The 20439-nt window shown below is 44.0% G+C and overlaps 1 protein-coding gene across 10 annotated transcripts in view; it reads right to left on the bottom strand.

Annotated features, from left to right (window-relative positions):
• Positions 1-20439, bottom strand: part of sgcg (sarcoglycan, gamma) — a 620033-nt gene that overhangs the window by 114646 nt on the left and 484948 nt on the right. For all 10 annotated transcript variants that reach the window (XM_063054200.1, XM_063054198.1, XM_063054202.1 and 7 more), the window contains one exon: positions 16439-16558. In XM_063054200.1, coding sequence (XP_062910270.1) covers positions 16439-16558 — 120 coding nt within the window. The remainder of the gene's footprint in view (positions 1-16438; positions 16559-20439) is intronic.

Here is a 20439-nt window from a genome sequence, read left to right as displayed (position 1 = left end):
CTTTTGGAGTTATTGATGATGCATCAATTTTATTCGCAGTAATTTTAATGCATGGAACGCTTTCTGAGACCCGACAAGTTAGACCTCGACCTGCAAACACCTGAAGCTGGAAATGCTTTTGAACTCTGGCCGGCTTGCTTCGAATCATACCTAGAGGCGATTGAAGTGACTGACTCCACAGCGAAGCACAGAGTTCTCCTTTCCAGGGTCAGTCCACGGGTCTACTCGACAATCAGAGACCAGCCGAGTTACAACGGCGCGATGAGCGCACTGAAAGGACAATACCTGCGGCCAGTAAACACCGTCTATGCACGGCAACACTTAGCGACATGCCACCAGCGGCCTGGGGAATCGAGTGCTGAGTTTGTCCGGGCACTACAGACACTCGTGCGGACCTGCGGCTGCTAGGGGCTGACGGCAGAACAGCATGTGGAGCTCCTAGTGAGAGATGCCTTCGTCACGGGGACCAGGTCGGTGTATGTGCGCCAGCAGCTGCTGGAAGAAGCTGATCTTACCTTACGTTCGGTGATTGAGCTGGCCGACACACTGAAGGCCGCTCTGCACAACTCTGAGGCTCTCCAGGCATGTGATCCCCTGATGACCCTGTGGGAGCCGCAGACCCACAACCCGCCGGCGAATCGACATCGGCTGCTGCCAGTCATGAGTCCGCGAAGTGCTACTTCTGCGGACTCGAGAAGCACCCCCAGAAACGCTGCCCGGCCCGAGAAGCTACCTGCTCCAGCTGCGGAAAGAAGGGCCACTTTGCCAAGGTCTGTAAGTCCAAACCGCGAGCGGGATCGAGCAGTGCCGCATGCGAGACATGGGGGTCGCCATCTTGCCTGCCGCCATCTTCCCTGCACGTCGCCACCACGTGCGAGACATGGGGGCGGCCATCTTGGTCGGCGCCACCTCCAACGGCCTGCGACCAACAGGTGCTCATGGGGCACCCCACCGTGCCGGACCAAGACCGCGACCCAACCCTGGCCTCCGTGAATCTCGACCAAAGCGCTCCCCACCAGCTCGCGAGGTCAATGATGGACATCCTGGTGGAGGGGCACAGGACAAGCTGCCTGTTTGACACAGGCAGCACAGAGAGTTTTATCCACCCAGACATGGTGCAGCATTGTGGACTCACGATACGGCCGGTAAGACAGAGGGTCGCCATGGCTTGCGGGTCACATACAACAGACATCTGGGGGGGGTTGTGTAGCGACGTTAGTAGTGCAGGGCACAGAATATCGAGACTTTACGTTACTGGTTATGCCTCAACTGTGTGCCCCTGTGCTATTGGGGCTCGACTTCCAGAGCCACCTGAAAAGCGTGACAATGGAGTATGATGGGCCCCTCCCACCAATCACTGTTGTAAATCCCCAGTTTTGTAGGGATACGTCACATACCCCGCTACTGACCACCCACACACACCGACCCGCGCATCCCACCCGACATCATGCCAACAGCCGCACTACAGACACCACTTGTGGCCTCTCCACCCTCAAGATCCCTCCCCCACCGCTGTTCGCCAACCTGACCCCCAACTGTAAACCTGTGGCAACTAAAAGCAGGAGGTACAGCGCGGGGGACAGAGCCTTCATTAAGTCGGAGGTGCAGCGGCTGCTCAGGGAGGGGGTCATTGAGGCAAGCACAAGTCCTTGGAGGGTGCAGGTGGTGGTTGTTCGGAACGGGGAGAAGAATAGGATGGTTGTGGACTATAGCCAGACCATCAATAGGTTCACGCAGCTCGATGCGTACCCTCTACCCCACATCACGGATATGGTCAATCAGATAGCACAGTACAAGGTGTACTCAACCATAGACCTAAAATCCGCTTACCACCAGCTCCTCATCCACCGGAAGGACCGCCCTTACACCGCCTTCGAGGCGGACGGCAGGCTTTATCACTTCCTGCGCGTCCCCTTCGGTGTCACGAACGGTGTATCTGTCTTCCAGAGGGCAATGGACCGGATGGTGGACCAGTGCCAACTGAAGGCCACGTTCTTATATCTGGATAACATCACCATCTGCGGTCATGACCGGCAGGATCACGACAACAACCTCCAAAAATTTCTCCAAGTGGCCAAAGCTTTCAATCCCACCTATAACAAGGACAAGTGTGTGTTCAGAACCACCCGACTTGCTATCCTTGGGTGTGTTATGGAGAATGGAGTCATTGGCCCTGACCCCGACTGTATGCACCCCCTGTTGGAACTCTCTCTTCCCAACACCCTCAGAGTCCTCAAAAGCTGCCTGGGCGTCTTTTCATATTATGCCCAATGAGTCTCTAACTACGCAGACAAGTCCCGCCCCCGGTCAAGTCCACCACATTCTCCCTCTCAGCCGAGGCCCACGCGGCCTTCAGCTGCATAAAAGGGGACATTGCCAAAGCAGCAATGCATGCGGTGGATGAGGCCGTTCCCTTCCAACTAGAGAGTGACGCCTCCGACTTTGCGCTGGCTGCTACCCTCAACCAGGCAGGAAGACTGGTGGCGTTCTTCTCCTGTACTCTTCAAGGCCCTGAAATTCGGCACTCCGCCGTGGAGAAAGAGGCCCAGGCCATAGTGGAAGCTGTTAGGCACTGGAGGCACTATCTCGCCAGCAAAAAGTTCACTCTGCTGATTGACCAGCGCTCAGTCGCATTCATGTTTAGTAACCAACAGCAGGGCAAAATCAAAAATGATAAACTTCTGAGATGGAGGATCGAACTCTCCACGTACAATTATGACATCACGTACAGGCCTGGGAAGCTCAACGAGCCCTCTGATGCCCTATCCTGGGGAAAGTGCGCCAGCGCGCAGATCGACCGGCTATATGCCCTATATGTAGATCTTTGCCACCCAGGGGCCATCCGGCTTTTCCACTTCGTGAAAGCCCGGAACCTGCCTTACTCCCTTGAGGAGATCAGGACAATGATTAGGGACTGCCAAGTCTGTGCAGAGTGCAAACCGCACTTCTACCGACCCGAAAAGGCACCACTCATCAAGGCCACTCGTCCCTTTGAGTGACTGAGTGTTGACTTTAAGGGCCCCTTTCCCTCCACCGACCGCAATGTGTACTTTCTTAACATTGTTGACGAGTACTCACAGTTCCCCTTCGCCAACCCCTGCCCGGACACCACTACCACGTCAGTTATAAAAGCCCTGCGCAAGCTCTTCACTCTGTTCGGATACCCATGCTATATCCACAGTAACAGAGGGTCCTCGTTTATGAGTGACGAGCTGCGCCAGTACCTGCTGGCAAGGGGAATTGCAACTAGTAGGACCACGAGCTATAATCCCCGGGGGAATGGACAGGTGGAGAAGGAGAATGCCACGGTGTGGAAGGCCACACTCTTAGTCCTCAGGTCAAAGGGACTGCCGATCTCCCGTTGGCAGGAGGTCCTTCCCGAGGCACTCCACTCCATCTGCTCCCTGTTATGCACGTCCAACAATGCCACTCCTCATGAGCGACTCTTTTCATTTCCCAGAAAGTCGACCACTGGGACCACCCTACCAACTTGGCTGATGTCCCCAGGGCCAGTGCTGCTCCAGAAACATGCGAGGAGTAAAAAATACTCCCCGATGGTCGAGAGGGTTCACTTACTTCATGCGAACCCCCAGTATGCCTATGTGGTTTTACCTGATGGGCGGGAGGACACGGTCTCCATCCGCGACCTGGCGCCCGCAGGAGCACCGGGCCCCTACCCTGAACACTCCGTGGTGACTATTAACCCCGTATCCACCGATATATATACCCACCAGACACGGCGCACTCCAAGCCCTACACAGACGCCACACGACACTCCCATACCGGGTGTGATGCACACACATGAGAAATTACTGACGCCTCAAGTCAGGCCGGAGCCAGCACAACCACCGTCTGTCTGGAGACGCCCCTCTGCTGACTGCCCCTGTGGCTCCTCCTCTCAGTCCAGGGGCAGACACTCAGCATGCTGGAGGTCATATTTTACTGCGGATAAAAGCCTTTCAGTATTTACTCTACTTCCAGTCTTTTGGAGTTATTGATGGTGCATCACCCTTGAATGTAAAAGCCTACAAAAAAATAGTGGATACAGCCCAGTCCATCCCAGCTAAAACCCTCCCCACCACTGAGCGAGTGCTGTCACAGGAAAGCAGCATCCATCATCAAGGACCCTCATCATCCAGGCCATGCCCTCTTCTTGTTACTGCCATCAGGAAGGAGGTACAGGAGCCTTAGGTTCAACACCACGAGGTTCAGGAACAATTATTACCCCTCAACCAACAGGCTCCTGAACCAGAGTGGATAACTTCATTAACCTAACACAGAACTGATTCTACAACCTCTGGACTCAGTCTCAAGGACTCTACAACTCCCGTAATCAACACTATTTATTACTTACTTATGTATTATTTTGTTTTCTTTTTGCATTTGTAGAATTTGCTGACTTTTGCATATTGGTTGTTTGTCTGTCTTTGTGTGTAATTTTTTATTGATTCTATTGTTTTTCTTTGTATTTACTATGAATTCCCTCAAAGATGAATCTCAGGATACCATACTGTGACATATATCTACTTCTGATAATAAATTTACTCTGAACTTTGAGATTCCCCTTAAGTATTTCTGTGATGAGAGGCCCAGTGCTGGAGATGAGAATCGAGAAACAATTTTGAGACGGAGAAGAGAACAGGATTCTTGACTAGATGGTAGATGAGAACCTGACAAGACTAGATGAAAATCTAAATGAGACAGAAATCCTAAACGCAATGACAGACTAAACCTAGATTGAGCTGATGTTTGAGCACCGAACCTGAGTTCAGGTGCTCTTTAAATATCTAAACCGTGGCACCAAAATATGGCCACCAACTAGTGGAGTTTGTCAAAATTTTAAAGGGACCACGCAAGCTAGCCAGACTCTGGAGAACTGGAATCTCTAAACTCTGGAGGCTGGCATGGCCGGGTGCGTTCTGTAAGAATTTCATCTTTCATAATCCTATGACCTCCAGTTCTAATTTCATCCAACCTCAGGGGAAAACGCTTGCAGATATTTACCCTATCCTTACCCTTTATCATTTTGTGTGCCTCTTTAAGATCTCCCCTCATTCTCTTATGCTCAAGAGAATAAAATCCTCAGCTATTCAACCTTTCTCTAAACTCAGGTCCTCAAGTCCCAACAACATTATTATAAGTTTTCTCTGAACTCCTCCCAGCTTATTGATATTTTTCCTGTAGGTGGGTGATCAAAAATATACACAATTAAGCCTCACCAATGTCTTCTACAACTTCAACATAGCATTCCTACTCTTATATTCAGTACTATACTTTGATTTATGAGGGCCAATGTGCCAAAGGCTCTCTTGATGACCCTTATCTACCTGTGAAGCCACTTTCAAGGAAATATGGATCTGTATGCCCAGATCCTTTTGTTCTACCACATTCCTCAGTAGCATCTGGGTTTGTTTATTTACATTCTTAGCTGTTCCTGTGAAAGCAGCAAAATTAAAGCAGACTGTAACATTCCTTCTCCCCTTTCTTTAAAGCAATTGCTTTATTTTACTTGAAAGAAAATTTGATTTCTCATTTGTAAAAAGTCCCAGCTGTGCTCATAATAAAATCAATACATGTGGTGATGGATGGAAATACTTGTTTAAAGCAAATCTCATTTGGATTTGCCGAATTTCTTGGAGCTGGTCATAGTGTGTAAAAGTGATCACAGCGGTTTTGGGAAATGCATGATAGCTATGTTGCAAAGAAATGGAAGATATTTGAGTTAGCTTAGCGGAATGACATTGCACTAGTGGAACTGGAGGAGAAGATGGAACACGCTATGGTGACATTTCGTACCATTATAGAGGTAAAAGCATTTGAAATTTATTTTACTTAGACAGACTGAGATAGAGGGGAAAGAGCACCTGATTAATATTGAGGCAATGTTATGGATCTTGTCAACTGTGGAGAAAAATCCCTTCGGAAGGTATAAATTTAATACAAGAAGGGAAGATACTGGTGAATTGTGTGATCAATGCAGAAGAGCATTGTGAAAACTTGCCAATAGTTTTGAATTTCATGCAAATACACTGGAAGAAATACACAGAGGCAGACTTATGTTGTAACTGCAGACTCAAAGGGGCACAAGAGATTGTTCTGAGAAACCTGCCTGACCTTAGAGAGAAAGGAAAAGATTTGTCATGCAGCAGGAGGTTTGAATTAAAACCAACAAGACAGAATGAGATGCAGTTTGTAAAACCAAGTAAATTACCAGGGGTGACAGAAAAAAAGCCGCAAGCAAAGACTAATGGAATCTCAAAGAATCACTGTGGTGTGGCAGTTGCAGACGAAAGAAGTACATTCTGCTTTTGTTAAAATATGCAACAAGACAGTGCATTCCTTCTGCATGGAAAAGCAGTGGAAAAGAATCACCTGGACATCAATGGCTTAACACAACAACTGATGAGAAACAAGGAACAATATTTTTTTGTTTTCATTGAAATCGGTGCTTATTGCTTGGACAATGAGTGTTTTACACTCAGTCAGCCAACTACCTGCCACTTCAAATAGGCACAGGAGCCAATGCAATGTAACTCCACTTCATTTGTACAAAGAAGCCAATAAAACATTATAAACATGCAAAAGTGGAATTAATTAAATTGTTGCTTATGATGGTTACTGTTGTTGTCTTATGCAGTACAGGCATGATGATTGGCTCAGGATGTAATTCTAGGTGTGAGTTTCACTGTTACCTTGCCGATTGTATGGACATTAGGAGCTCCTCTGGGCTGAGAGGCGTGTTGGACTATGGGTGATATCAAGCTTGATAACACCATCTCCCTGAGTCATGTGATGAATGATAAATGATTGGAAGCCAGTTTCCATGGAGTGTTTATGGGTGTGTGCACAGATACCCTTGGTGACTTCTCCCAGGTGGGCCTTTGTTAAGGAGGGGGTGGGGGAGGAGACAAATATCATATGGGTTTCCAGGTCAATCATCTGGGAGGAAACAGGAAGGGTGGAAAAATTGAAGAAATATTTAAAATATATATATATTTTATAAAACCAGGACCAACAACTGTTTTCCTTTAGCAAAACACCCAGAATACTGGAGGGAATCAGCAGGGCAGGCAACACCTATGGAAATGAATAAACAATTGATGTTTCAGGCTGAGACCCTTCATCAGGACTGTGGTTATTAATTTCCATAAAATGCTGCCTAATCTGCAGAGATCCTTCAGCATTTTGCGTGTCTTGCCTTGGATTTCCAGCATCTGCAGATTTTCTTGTGTTTGTGGAACTGTTTTCCTTTAATTATTTGTGAAAAGTTCCTCTGCCTTGACAGCTGATATTTTGTAGATAAAGTAGTATGGGCAATTCTCAACAAATTTACCACCAATGGCATCAAATGGCATTTCTCCTCACTTTCCCTTCTTGAATTACAGAACAACATTAACTACCTGCCAGTCCTCTGGGACTGTGGCTAGTGAGGATATCAGGATACTGGTCAAGGGTTTAGCAATCTCATCTCGTGCTGCTTTCAATAACCTAGGCATATCCCGTCAAGCCCTGGGAACTTATCTACCTTAATGTTTTTTAAGACTACTTCCTTGATGTCACTGTTCTCCCACTGAAACATTGATCACCTGGCCATGCTCATTGCCCAACACCAAGTCCAGTACAGCCCCTCTTCTTGTTGGACTATCTACATATTGATCTAAAAAAGCCTCTGGTTTGCAGTTGACACATTCCACCTTGTCTAAACCACTTGCACTAAGGAGGTCCCAGTCTACACCAGGTAAGTTAAAGTCACCCACTACAACAAGCTTGTTGCTATTACACTCTTCCTTAATCTGCCTGTGTATCTATTCATCAATGTTCCAGTACCTATGGTGGTAAGGGGGTTTCTGTAGCATAATCCCATCAGAGTATTTGTACCTTTCTTATTTACATGCAATGAGTGTGGAGAAGTCTTAAATAAACATGAAGTGAAATTTAGGAGGCAAGAATTTGCTCATATAGCTGCAGGCTAAGGACTGTGTGTAGATTGAGCCAAAATTAAATCAGTTTTAGAGATGCTTGCTTGAACAGATATGGCAGGAGTCCAACATCAGCTGGCATTTGCCCAATATCTGAGAAAGTTTCTCCCTCAGTTGTCACATATGGTGAAGCAGCTCTGATGTTTAACAAGAGGCAGAGAGAATCCCAAGAACTGGTGCTGAAAAATCTTAATATCCAGCACTCGAATGGCAAATTGCGATTTTGTAATCTAGTATGAAGACCATAAGGCCATAATTTATAGAAGCAGAATGAAGCCATTCTTCCCATTGAGTCTGCTTCACTATTCCATCATGGCTGATTTATTATCCCTTTCAACCCCATTCTCCCCTTTCTCCCCATAACCTTTGTCGAATAAAGAACCTATTAACCTCCACTTTGGCCCAATGACTTGGCCTCCACAGCTGTCTGTGGCAATGTATTCCACAGATTCACCATCCTTTGGCTAAAGAAATTCACCCTCATCTCTGTTCTAAAGGGACATCCTTTTCATCTGAGGCTGTACCCTCTGGTCCTAGACTCTCACATTATGGAAAACATCCTCTCCACATCCACTCTTTATAGACCTTTCAATCCTTAATAAATTTCAATGAGATTGTCCCCCTTACTCTTTGAAACCCTAGTGAGTTCAGGCCCAGAGCCATAAAATGTTCCTTATGCATTAACCTTTTCATTGCCGAGATCATTCTTCTGAACCTCCCCTGGACCCTGTAGATGCCAGCACAACCTTTCTTTGATAAGGGTCTAAAACTACTCACAATACATCAATAGGGTCTTTTAAGAGACTCCTGGACAGATACATGGAGCTCAGAAAATTAGAGGGCTATAGGTAACCCTAGGTCACTTCTAAAGTAAGGACATGTTCGGCACAGCTTTGTGGGCCGAAGGGCCTGTATTGTGCTGTAGGTTTTCTATGTTTCTATAAGAGGTAACAGCAGGAGTAGCCCACTTAGCATTTCAGATTTGCTCCACCATTCAGCAAGAACTTGAGTAATCTTCTTCTGTGGTCCCCAACCACCGGGCTGCAAGGAAACGATATGATTTGGCGATATGAGTCAGCTGCACCTTTCTTCATTCCCTGTCACCCACTGTTGAACTTGAACGCACATGAGGTCATTACCCACGCGTTATCCATGTCAGTGCGGGAAGAAGATCAACTCCTCGAGCTTGCAAATGACGGCGGGCTGAAAAGTATGTTTGACATAGCATCTCTGCTGGCATTCTGGATCAAAGTCAAGGCTGAATATCCTGAGATAGCCATGAAAGCACTGAAAACGTTGCTTCCATTTCCAACATATCTCTGCAATGAATGCAATGAAAACTAAATTGCAGAATAGACTGGACATAAGGAACCCCCTTCGAGTATCGCTGTCTCCCATCACCCCTCGATGGCACCGTCTTGTTGCAGGGAAACAAGCCCAGGACTCCCACTGATTCAGCGATATTGGTGTGTTGCAATGATTTTATATGTTCATACGGGGAAAATATGTGCTGTGTGTTTAATATCCAAACGTAACTTAAAATGTTATGATGCCATTGACTTATAAGTGGACTTCTATCAGGGGTCCCCAACTGACTTATATAACCATATAACAATTACAGCACAGAAACAGACCATCTCTGCCCTTCTAGTCCGTGCCGAACGCTACTCTCACCTAGTCCCACCGACCTGCACTCAGCCCATAACCCTCCATTCCTTTCCTGCCCATATACCTGTCCAATTTTTCTTTAAATGATAATATCGAACTTGCCTCTACTACTTCTACTGGAAGTTTGTTCAACGCTTACTTCAAGCTCCCCTGTCCTCCCCGATAATTGACTTAACACTATATTCATACGAGGAAAATATGCGCTGTGTGTTTAATATTAAATTGTTAGATAAACCCTTTTAGAAACGAAATTGAGTGTATTAGCCATTTATCATCTATATTCCGGTCGTGACTAACACCCCCCACCCCCCTGAACAGAATCGTCAAAAATGATTTTTTGGGGGGGGGGGGAATCGGCAGGTCACGCATGCGCCCTGGTGCCCGTGCAAGGCTTCATGGTTATTGTAGTCTTTCGTGGGGTAAACAATGTATTTGACTGCTACTCTTGTCCGTTGGCAACCCTACCACAGCACCCCCCCCCCGGGTCGGCCGGTCCGCAAGAATATTGTAAATAGTAAACCGGTCCGCAGTGCAAAGAAGGTTGGGCACCCCTGTTCTATCTGAGCCACTTTCCCCATGTCATTTGATTCCTTGGTATCCAGAAATCTTTTGACTTCTGTTTCGAATGAATTCGATGATCAACCCTTTGATGGATCATAACAAATCTTAACCACTACTATAATTAGAGGGGGATTATTGATCTGGGAAGCAGGCAAGGCATTCTGGGTGCTTGGCGGTAAAGACTCCTTGCTCTGCTTCATGCCACTGTAAAGATATGTACATAGTGCAAATTGCTCCAGTGGTTATTTGAGATATTTTCTGCAGGTTGGAGATTATTTTAGCTAAGGATCAAGTTAAAGGTCAGTTTAAACTAGGAAGATGAAGACTGGAAGGAATTACACATTTGTTTACATATTTACACACATACATACATGCATACATTTATTTATCTATCTATCTACCTTTCTATTTATTTATTTGTTTGTTTGTTTGTTTATTTATTTAGAGATACAGTGCAAAAGTCCCTTCCAGCCCATCGTGCTGTGCCGCCCAGCAATCCCCCGGTTTAACTCCTGGTATAATCACAGGACAATTTAAAAAGATCAACTTAACCTATTAAGCAGTATGTCTTCAGACTGTAGGAGGAAACCAGAGCACCTGGAGAAAACTCACACGCACACAGGAGGAATGTACAGGGGATGCGGGAATTGAACTCTGAACTGTGGCGTTCGGAACTGTAATAGTGTTGCACTCATGGCTGCACTACCATGTTGCTCGTATACAAAGAGGAAAGGATGGACAGAATAAGCATGTGACCTTCAAGAGTTCTTTTAAATCATGCATGGTTCTGCATGAATACAGTTAGAGAGAATGTTTTTGCCTTTGAGAAGGATCTAAACTAGTGATCAGTAAGATAGTCACCAAAGAAACAAATAGGAAATTCAAAAGAATTTTTTCTAATCCAAGGAGTGTAATTCATGTGTGAGGAAATAGTATAAATGTTATAGACAGATTAATCATATGAGGAGAGAAGGATTGGAGGATTATAGCAATAGGGTTAGATTAGTAAATATGGGAGAAGACTCAGCAAATGAGAATTGTTGGCGTGGACTAATCCACCAAAATAGTCGATCTCTGCTTTACATTGTTCCTAATTCCTTGCAAAAACATCTATACACGGGGAGCCTTTTTAACGGTAGTCATGGGGATTTCAACTATTTCTTTGTAATTTTATGTTTCCCACATTAATGAGGGAAGTTGAAAATGGTGAAAAAATGTAACTTTGGTTGCATGTGGAGTGAGCAAATTTAATCAGGAGGGAATGAATTTAATTTTTACTCCATTCTCAGACCACTGAAGCTGAAATAAATGCTGAGCCTTTGCATATTGCCTCAATACCACATTCATTTCTCCATCACAAAACGTAAAGTTAAATTAGCAGATGATATTTTGTATTTAACTTTTAAATGGCATCTGCTTCCCTGAAACGAGTAATTTATAATTATGTGTATTATATGTCAATTTAAGCCCAAAGCTGGAATGGAAAAGTCATTACATCAATGTGTAATACATAATCTGAAAACCAAAATTTGTCAGGAGAAAATGGTTCAGGTTATCCATAGTAATGGGGTGTGATGTTTGGGTTGCTGATAGTGAATTTAGTAATTCATTTAAAACAGCTTTGTTTTAAACATTGTCCATTTTTGATCCTGTCATGAACTATATATTTCAATCAAAAGCTTTGGCTTGAACCAACTATGGATATTCATTCAGAACAACAACCTCTCATTATAATGCTTCCTTCAGATCTCCAGAAAGTGGCGAGAAGGATATAACACTGATGAATTATTCAGAGTTCTTCGTTAAGGAATTTGCTCTACGAGATGTGAATCATCTATACTGATTCAGCTTTGAACACAAAGCATTTCCAGGTGAGAAGGTGTTGCTAATCTGGAGGAGCCGTGAGTAGTTTATAAATAAAAGACTCACTAAAGATCATACAATGTAACAGGGATTTACTGTTTGAAGTAAGAGCATTTATTGGAGATTGCATAATGCAACACAGTTTTGTAAATGGTCAGGAGTGAAAGCAGTAGTGAAGGACACCAAATAACCCAGGAAAATTGTTCATCAATTGAAATATCTACTTCAGCACGTACATAAAATATGCATTTATTCTGCTGGATAATGAATTTATGTTCAAATTTTATGATCATTGAGTAGTATGGACAGTAATTCATGTAAATTTATTTGGGTTTATTTGAATATTAGGAAATAGAACTCCCTATGTCCGTAGAGTTATATACTTTATACTTTATTGTCGCCAAACAATTGATACCAGAACGTACAATCATCACAGCGATACTTGATTCTGTGCTTCCCGCTCCCTGGATTACAAATTGATAGTAAATATTAAAAAGTTAAATTATAAATCATAAATAGAAAATAGGAAAATGGAAAGTAAGGTAGTGCAAAAAAACCGAGAGGCAGTTCCGGTTATTTGGAGGGTATGGCCCAGATCCTGGTCAGGATCCATTCAGCAGTCTTATCACAGTTGGAAAGAAGCTGTTCCCAAATCTGGCTGTACGAGTCTTCAAGCTCCTGAGACTTCTCTCGGATTGAAGAGGGACGAAAAGTGTGTTGGCTGGGTGGGTCATGTCCTTGGTTATCCTGGCAGCACTGCTCCGACAGCGTGCGGTGTAAAGTGAGTCCAAGGACAAAAGATTGGTTTGTGTGATGTGCTGCGCTGTGTTCACGATCTTCTGCAGCTTCTTCCGGTCTTGGACAGGAGAACTTCCATACCAGGTTGTGATGCACCCTAGAAGAATGCTTTCTACGGTGCATCTATAAAAATAAGTGAGGGTTTTAGGGAACAGGCCAAATTTCTTCAGTTTCCTCAGGAAGTAAAGGCGCTGGTGGGCCTTCTTGGCAGTGGACTCTGCTTTGTTGGACCAAGTCAGGTCATTTGTGATATTGACCCCGAGGAACTTAAAGCTTTTGACCTGTTCCACTTGCGCACCACCGATGTAAATGGGGTCGTGTGGTCCGCTACTCCTTCTGAAGTCAACAACCAATTCTTTCGTCTTGCTGACGTTGAGGGATAGGTTATTGTCTTCGCACCATGCCGCCAGGTTCTTAATTTCCTCTCTGTACTCAAACTCATCATTACCTGAGATATGGCCTACAATTGTTGTGTCATCAGCAAACTTATATATTGAGTTTGATGGAAACTTGGCTACACAATCATGGGTGTACATTGAGTACAGCAGGGGGCTGAGTACACAGCCTTGTGGGGCACTGGTGCTCAGAGTGATTGTAGAGGAGAGCTTGTCCCCTATTTTTACAGCCTGGGTCCTGTCTGTGAGGAAGTTGAAGATCCAGCTGCAGATCTGAGTGCTAAGGCCCAGGTTCTGGAGCTTAGGAATTAGTTTATTTGGAATGATGGTATTAAAGGCAGAGCTGTAGTCAATGAAAAGGAGCCTTTCGTATACGTCTTTATTCTCCAGGTGTTCTAAGGAGGAATGTAGGGCCAGAGAGATGGCATCTGCCATTGACCTGTTGCTCCGGTAGGCAAATTGCAAAGTGCTGAGGTTGACCGGTAGGCTGTGGTTGATATGTGCCATAACTAATCTCTCGAAGCACTTCATAGCAATTGATGTCAGAGCCACAGGTCGATAGTCATTCAGGCATGCCACCTTGCTCTTCTTCGGCACTGGGAAGGCACCTTGCCTTCTTAAAACACGAGGGGATCTAAGACTGAAGCAAGGAGCAGTTGAAGATGTCAGCAAATACTCCAGCTAGCTCGCTTGCACGGGCCCGGAGAACCTGGCCCAGGACACCATCTGGGCCCGTCGCCTTCCTTGGATTTATCTTCAGGAAGGCCCTTCTAACATCCTCCTCGATGCCACCAGGTCCCGTTCATCCAGAGGGAGCGGAACGCTCCTCTTCTGTTCGAATCTTAGAATACGTTAAGTTTGTCAGGAAGAGAACAGGAAGAGAAGCGCCACAGTTATTGATATTCCCAGCCTTTTCTTTGTGCCCAGTAATCTCATTTAGACCCTGCCATAGTCTACTGGCATCCCTCTGGTTAGCCTGGGCTTCCAACTTGGCTCGATATTGCCTCCTGGCACCCTTACTGGCTTTCCGGAGTTCACGCCTAGTGAGTGGTATCCCCGGACCTAAAAGCCACAGCTCTAGTCTTCAAAAGGCACTTGACCTCATAATTCATCCAAGATTTCCGGTTAGGGAATACCCGGATCATCTTGCGAGACACACAATGCTCCGTGCATTTCCAAATAAAGTCCGTGACAGCTGAGGCATACTCATCGAGGTTAGCTGGAGAGTCCTTGAATACTAACCAGTCCACCAATTCAAAGCAGTCACGGAAGCAGTCATGGAGGACCTCATTCATTTCCTCCATCCAACGCAACACTACTTCTGACACCGTGACCTCCCGCTTCAGTTTCTGTTTGTAAGCCGGGAGGAGGAATATGGCCTGATGGTCCGATTTTCCGAAGTGAGGTTGTGGGACGGAACGGTAGGCATCCTTGACTGCTGTGTAGCAGTGGTCAAGTATATAGCCCAAGCCTTCCATGCTGACCAAGTGATTTCCTGAGCTAGACCCACTTACATGGAACAATGAAAATAGAACATAGAAGAGTACATCACAATAAAAAGTACTTTGCCCTATAAAGTCTTTGCCAAACACTGTACCAAATTAAACTAAATCTCTTCTGTTTATGCATGAACCATATCTCAGATTTTCTGCAAATTCATGTGTTTATCTGAAAGCCACTCAAATGCCTCTATTTATATCAAACTGTGGTTAATATACATGAAGACAAGATTGATACCTAATTATATGACTCAGGACTCTATCAACCCATAAAATGAACCTCCATAATTTTAGCCAAGTCTCAAAGGTCACAGCTTAACTTTTTAAAGCCCAATTGACATCTGGTTGGAGTTGCAAGTGAGCTAGAGGAACGTTTGAGGAACCTTAGTCCCAACAGTTGATGTTGGTCAAAGCCCATGACTTTTAACTAAATAAGGCTCTAATCACAAAACACTTACTTGAAGGCCTCTGTTAAGACCTTTATGGGCCCCCATCTCAAGTTGAGATTGTGGTTAAAATGACGGTGAATGGGAATATGACATAAATACAGTACTGGGAGCAGCAACACTTTCAACCTGCCTAACTCATTTTCATACTCGGACCATGTTCAGAGTCAGGCCAGTGCTCTTTGTTAATCTGATAATCCAAAAACCTTTTGTAAAAATGCACATCTATCTGCTTCAGTTCATAACATCTAAAGGTATATCAGTCAGGTTTTCAAATTAACAATGGAAAGGCCTTTTTATTGATATATGGCATTTGACAGAGCTCCACAAATACAAAGCCAAACACAGACTATACTAATCTTACCACAAATAGAGGGAGTAATATTTAATGAAAGTACATTGACTTACATATTTTGAATGCATCTTTTATTCATAAACTTTTCCTGCAGTGCGTATTTTGAATTTAGAATCTAACTGGGCCACCTCAAACGAGACAGAGGAGTTATTTTACACAGTAACCAGTTGTACAGAATCATGCTCACACTGATTTGCAATGAAATATTGCACAAACACTACTTCATCAACTACTTTGGAGAAATAGCTCATGATTTAGCAACACACTAGCCAGATATTTTAGTGCATATCTGAAGAACTGTGGCAGTCGTTCTCCAATATTACTGATGTTTCTTTTGAACTAAGTTCGGCTGTTATTATTATTAAGTTTAACTCATTAAATCTAGTGACTTCAATGGGTTTTATTAAAGGCCCACAGGGAAGATGAAATGATATCCCTTTTTAATGACATCCTGACGAAGAGTCTCGGCCTGAAACGTCAACTGCACCTCTTCCTACAGATGCTGCCTGGCCTGCTGCGTTCACCAGCAACTTTGATGTGTGTTGCTTGAATTTCCAGCATCTGCAGAATTCCTGTTGTTTCCCTTTTTAATGGGTCTACTTAGTGAGATAGAATATACACCCATCTTCAGTTCTTAATTTAAGAACCATTCTTTATCCTACCAAGCAATGATAGATTAGGCATGGCAACTCAGTGATGAGGCTTTACCTGATGTTGTTATAAAGTATGTTAGCTATCATGTGTAGACTTCCCCACTCTATGGCCTTGGTTTAGTATGCCTGCTTCATGGTATAAGGAATTCATTATTTTATCTATAAGATTCATAACTATTACCCCATCTTCTTGATATGAGTACACAAGAAATATTCAGTACCTGTGACTCGAAGTCTATCAGCTCCGACTACCACCTCTTCCTCTGCTGCAGAGAACAGCATTCTGCCTGTATTGGAGTGAACTTCAAAATGTTTTCCATGGGCTTGCAGTGTGCTGGGTCCTTAAGCCAAAAGATAAACAATATCAAAATAAAAGAAATATGTGACACACGAAGATTCCTAAAGGATGAGAAAAAAGTCAATGTCAAATAATCTTGCGCGAGGGCTTCAGCAATGTTATTTATGTATCTTGAAACAAGCTCTAAACAATGACAGTTTTAACAAAAATAGTCAAGGCAGGGATATTTGAAATATATTTGTTCTTTTCTTGTGTCTAAGAATTTTGAAATGAATGGACAGAACAGTACAAACTTCATGAGTGAGCAGGAAAGAATTCTTCGGAATGAAGGTTTGAAAAACTGTTTTATTCAGTCAAAAATACATTTATTTCACAAAATGTCAAAGAATGTTGGATGGAATTTGAGAAACAGTGACATGATGATCCTCAGCAAACATAGAGATAAGGCCAACAAGAAGGCTTATCAAAATATTAAATCTTTTTCAAGTGGCAGTATTGTGTGCAATTTACAACAGCTTTTACAGCTCCAGTTTCTCATAAATATAGAACCTCAACTACTATTTCTTGTAGCCACTTCAGCTGTATGTTAATAATCAACTCTGAGAGACATAGTGTGTGGCTTTTACTTAGTCAGTGTGCCTGTCAGTCTGACATATAAATTAAGGATGGTGAGACGTGGGCTTGACTTTCTTCACCTTCACATTGATTTTGGGGCTCATCGACCATGGTTGGCAGCTCATCTAGGAGAAGGAAAACTCTGATCTCAAACCTTTGCTGTGTTACAGCTACACCAACTCATGGAGGAGGCTTCGGGAGTAAACCCTGAGGGAAAAATTTGGAGCTGGAGTCCCTGAGGCAGGCCTAGGTTGAGTTCAATGCTGAGTGACAACTCCTATGATGTTGCTGGTGCCAAACTGCATCGGTCTCTGTCATTCCTTTGGGTTCATCAGATGTGTAGAGAGGGGGAGCTTGCTACATGGACAACAGCTTGCTTTCCATATTGTACTGCCCAGGCTTGCGTATCTAGACTGTTCAGACACAATATCCATGGTCAACCATGACTGATGGAGGCCCACACATATACCATGATATTGGACACCCAGAAAATACGGTAACAGTCCCCCAGGTTGTTTTAGCAACAACAGTAGTAGAGAGGAAAGGCAGACATCTCATCCCCTCTAATAAAGTATTTGGTACATGAAGAAAGGGCAGAAGAGAACACTGCATTCTCTTCATCCCATTTATGAATTTATGTTTGTTAGATAGGATGGTCTGACCACTGGGTACAACTGATCAGTCTGCCTAAAGTCCTAGAGTTATGAAAACAACTCCTCGGCCCCAATTGTCCAAGGCATCTTCCTGTACGAGCCCTCTTTGCTTGCATTTGGTCTATATCCTTCTAGATCCTTCCTGTCCATGTACCTGTTCCAGTATCTTTTAAACATTGCATTATACCCACTCATAGCTAATTAGACATGGCTATCACCCTCTCTGTAAAAAAATCTGCCCCCCAGGATCCCCTTTATATCATTTTCCTCTCATTTTAATATGCATTCTACCTTTAGAATTGCATATTGTGGGAAAAAGACTGTGACAGCCCTCATGATTTTATAAACCTCAAGCAGGTCAGCTCTGAGCTTCTTTCACTCCGGGGAAAAAAACAGTCTCAGTTTATGCAGTCTCTCCCGATCACTCAAGCCCTACAACATCCAGGTGAATCTTTTCTGCACCTCTCTAGCTTAATCACATCCTTCCTATAATATTTCTGTCAGATCTTTCCCAACAATCTCACCAACATCCTACATAGCTGAAACATTACACTCAACTCTGATGAAGACAAATGAGTGATACACCCTCTGCTCCACCTTATTTACTTGTGTTGCCACTTTCACAGAGTTGTATACTTGTCCCCCAGGCTTGATCTTTCACTCTGTATGTCCTGCCCTAGTTTAACTTTCCAAAATGCATCACCTTGCACTTGTCTGAGTTAAATTCCATCTGTCATTCCTTGGCCCACTTTCCTAGTTAATCTAGATTCTGCTGTCCATCACACCATCAACGTTGGTGTCATCTGCAAACTTTCTAATCATGCCATCTACGTGCTCAAATTGTTAACATGGACAAGAAACAACAATGTACACAGGACCGATCCCTTTGGCCCGCCAAATGTAAAAATTTAAAAAAAGAAATCAAATCCTTCAATACCACCCTCTGTCTACTTACACCCCCCCCCAAGTCAATTTTGTATCCGACTGGCTCGCCACCCTGGATCCCATGTGACATATCCTTCCATATCACTTAGTGTGGTTCTGAACAATTGTTGCAGGACTGATTTTCTGAGAGACAGTAAAATGAAAATGAACCAGCTGAAATAAAGCTGCGGGCTGTTCACAGTAAGCTCTCATGTTTGGATAGATGTGGCTTTTATTAGACGTTATTCTCATTCACTCAACCCAATGTCATTTCATTTTTCCTTAGAATTCTTTTATAAAGGATTTATGGAATGGCACTTTAGTGTAGCGATGACATAATGCTATTACATCGCCAGTGAGCTGGTCCCGTTCTGCTACCGACTGTTAGGAGTTTGCACATTCTCCCCGTGACCATGTAGGTTTCCCTCGGATGCTCCAGTTTCCTCCGGATGCTCCAGTTTCCTCCCACAGTCCAAAGAATTGGTTAGTATGTTAATCAGTCACATTGTGTAATTGAGCAGCAAGGGTTTGTTGGGCCTGAAAGGCATGATTTCATGCTGTATCTCTGAATGGATAACGGTCCTTTGCAGAGCACCACATTAATCAGAATGCAGTGATGGTGACTTACTGCGTTCCTGCAAAGTCACCTTTGGTTTTAAAGTAAGCTGATTTATTAAGCTCATTCACGGTTGATAATATTACCGAGCAGGCAATGTACAAGGGAAGTGGAAGTTCCTCCTGCCAGCATAGAGCTCCTACTCCACAGCCCCTTGACAATTTGCTGACCCTTCAGGAGCTATCTGCCTCTGTCCATGTTAGCCTGTTGGCCAGGCATCCTGGCCCGGTCCGCTGATGTCCCACGTCCTTCATTGTTGGTCAACTGTGGAGCTGAGACTTAAGCCTCCAGCCTGTTTCTAATTTCCCCATGTCTCTGTCCCCAAAACCCTAACCTGACCCCAAAACATCCCCACAAACCAAAAAACACACTAAAAAAACAACAAAAATCACTATAAAATATCAAATATTGTGCTCAAGGTGTCAGGCATAGAGGAGCCAGACTTATACAGCATGAAGGGTTTTCTTTGGACGCTGTACCATTTCAAAACCCAATAGTCAGAGCCAGGAATGAGGCTGGGATAAGTTAGGATAATAGTTATGAAGGCGAGTCAGGTCAAGGGTCAGATGCAAGTAAATGACAAATCAGGATTCTGTGACTGACATTTGAAAGTTATCCAGCACAGAAACAGGCCTTCTGTCCTACCATTTACATGTTGACCTCCAATTAACCATCTACTTTAATCCCATTTACAAACACTCAATCTGAGTTTTCCATATCTTAACAATTTAAACGCTTGTCTAGGTATTAGATTAGATTAGATTATTAGATTATGAGGACACTCAGTCCTTGTTTATTGTCATTTAGAAATGCATGCATTAAAAAATGATACAATGTTCCTCCAGAATGATATCACAAGAAAACACAGGACAAACCAAGACTAAAACTGACAAAACCACATAATTATAACACACAGTTACAACAGTGCAAAGCAATACCGTAATTTGATAAAGAGCAGACCATGGGCACGGTAAAAAAAAGTCTCAAAGTCCCATCATCTCACGCAGACGGTAGAAGGGAGGAACTCTCCCTGCCATGAACCTCTAAGCGCCGCCAACTTGCCGACGCAGCACCATTGGAAGCATCCGACCACAATGGACTCTGAGTCCGTCCGAA

This window comes from Mobula hypostoma, chromosome 7 (assembly GCF_963921235.1).
Source record: "Mobula hypostoma chromosome 7, sMobHyp1.1, whole genome shotgun sequence".
Lineage (NCBI taxonomy): Eukaryota > Metazoa > Chordata > Chondrichthyes > Myliobatiformes > Myliobatidae > Mobula > Mobula hypostoma.
This window is presented reverse-complemented; position numbering and strand designations above follow the sequence as displayed.